Source organism: Rhagoletis zephyria, unplaced genomic scaffold, assembly GCF_001687245.7.
Source record: "Rhagoletis zephyria isolate East Lansing unplaced genomic scaffold, Rhagoletis_zephyria_1.1 Rzeph_scaffold_08929, whole genome shotgun sequence".
NCBI classification, from domain to species: domain Eukaryota; kingdom Metazoa; phylum Arthropoda; class Insecta; order Diptera; family Tephritidae; genus Rhagoletis; species Rhagoletis zephyria.
This window is the reverse complement of record NW_016166008.1, coordinates 4,818-6,855: the sequence shown is the minus strand read 5'-3', so window position 1 is coordinate 6,855 and position 2,038 is coordinate 4,818. Positions and strand designations below refer to the sequence as shown.

The 2,038-nt window shown below is 40.9% G+C and overlaps 1 protein-coding gene across 1 annotated transcript; it reads right to left on the bottom strand.

The window, feature by feature from the left end:
* Positions 1-988, bottom strand: LOC108375433 (uncharacterized). Its single transcript, XM_017631561.1, has 2 exons — positions 521-988; positions 1-452 (listed from the first exon to the last, which is right to left on the bottom strand). The coding sequence occupies exons 1-2, from the start codon at positions 824-826 to the stop codon at positions 33-35; spliced, it is 726 nt and encodes a 241-aa protein (XP_017487050.1). The 5' UTR covers positions 827-988; the 3' UTR covers positions 1-32.
* Positions 989-2,038: the final 1,050 nt, after the last annotated feature.

Sequence of the window (2,038 nt, the reverse complement as noted above, 5' to 3'; positions counted from 1 at the left end):
TAATATTAAAACTTAAAACTTCCTTTATTAATTTAATTTGCATTGATAAAATCTTCCGATCCTTCTGCCTCAGTGTCAATAGGTGGCGCTCTTCCGGAAATTGTAATCGTTGTTGTTGTTCCAGGATTATAGGTTCCCATATCTGCATCAAATAAAATTTGTGCAATTTGATGCTCTATGACATTCTTGACATGTTCACTATACTTTCGATGCTTTGTTGCCACATATTCGCCAAAGACATCACTGACGTCTCGTCTGTTGCTCTCGAGACTATTTTTGTTATTTCGGCGACAGCGGCTACTTTCTTTTTCTGTGTCTGAAACCACTTCAGTTTCTTCGATGTGCACTTTACTTTGCTTGGGCTCAAAGGAATCGTCGTAGCTGGGTTGTTGTTGTAGCAGCTGGCTGGGTGATTTGTCGCGCTGTATAATGTTGCTCAGAGGATCATGGTGCTAGAAATGTTTAAAGAGATAATGAACAATGGAAATGTCCTCTTTATATGTCATATTCGCTTACATACCTCGGACTGGGGTTTCTTAACTTGTGATCTGTAAGCCAGGAAATTTAATGGCTCATAGCCGAACCACTTGGAAACATGATAGTCATCAAGTTCATGTTTCTTCCGCTCACGTCGGTAGCAGGCAAGTATTGAATCCATTTTCTTCTTGGTTGCAACCGGATTGTAGCCCAGTTTAGTGCTGATGCTCTGCCAAGCTCTATCCTTAATTACACTTTTTTTATAGTATCTATCTTGCGGATCCCAAAGACATGGCGACATTTTATATAGTTCAATGAGTTGAAGCAATTTTTCAGTTGGCCAACCCATTACAGCCAATATAAAAATACTTTGTTTATAACAAAACAAGTAAACAAACCGCGACTATTTCGTTTCGAAATTTTTGAACTTTTCTTGAGGAAAGAATATTCGTTCACTGATTGATAGAAAATGGGCGAAGGAATGACCACACGAACGATTGTTCGTTCGTTCTCTGCGAAATAAATTCACAATAGTATCAGCTTGACAACATTGCGTTTAGACTAACAATGTTCCATAGATCGATGCAAACGATGCAGGCCAATTAAAATTAAATTTGTGTAACACCACTTTTTTGTGTATATACATAAATATTGCCATGGATTTGCGGTGAGCAAATTTTGCTACAAATCGGGATTTGAAATAATCGGGGAAACTTTCCATTATGGCCGTTCGTTAAAGGTGCGGTGGGCGAAGGGGGAGTGGGCGTGGCACCGCCAAGCGACCTTTTTGGAGAGGGCATGAACCGCCATTGACAAAAATGCAACCCCGACCACCTAGGCCCCCTATGGTTCCCTACGGACCCCTTAGAAAAATGGCAAAAATCGCAATTTTTACTTGCGTCCACAGTATTTTTGCGTAGAATTCCTTTCTGCGTAGGCCGCCTTCGGGCGCGCTTAGGGATTATAACCCTTACTACGTAGAATTCTCCTTTCTGTGTGACCTAAATGGGGCTACCGCCCCAGTGATGTAACCTTGGGAAAGGATGAGGTAACTAGAATTCCCTTTCTGTGGGGTAAACCTGGGGCTGCCGCCCCAGTGATGTCTATTTTGGTTACTGGGTGTTTTATAAAAATGTCTTGTATATAAATATCTGTATATAAAAATGTATTGTGCAAATGAATATTTAACATTTTTCAAGCGAATAAACGCAAATGAAAATTGTGATTTTTGGCAATTTTTCTAAGGGGCCCTAGGGAACCATAGGGGACCTAGGTGGTCGGGGATTGCATTTTTGTCAATGGCGGTTCATTTCCTCTCCAAAAAGGTGGGTTAGAGGTGCCACACCCACTTACCATTCGCCCTCCGCCCCTTTAACGAACGGCCATAAAGGAAAGCCAACCCAAATAATCAATTGCTATTCAATGTCTATAATCTCAATTTTTCTTATTAAAGGCCCGCCAGATAGAAATTATTTTCTGCGACGCAGAGATGGTTTTGACTTATAAAACGCAAGGAAGATTCCGACACGGTACAATGAAAACGTTACAGCAAACAAAACGG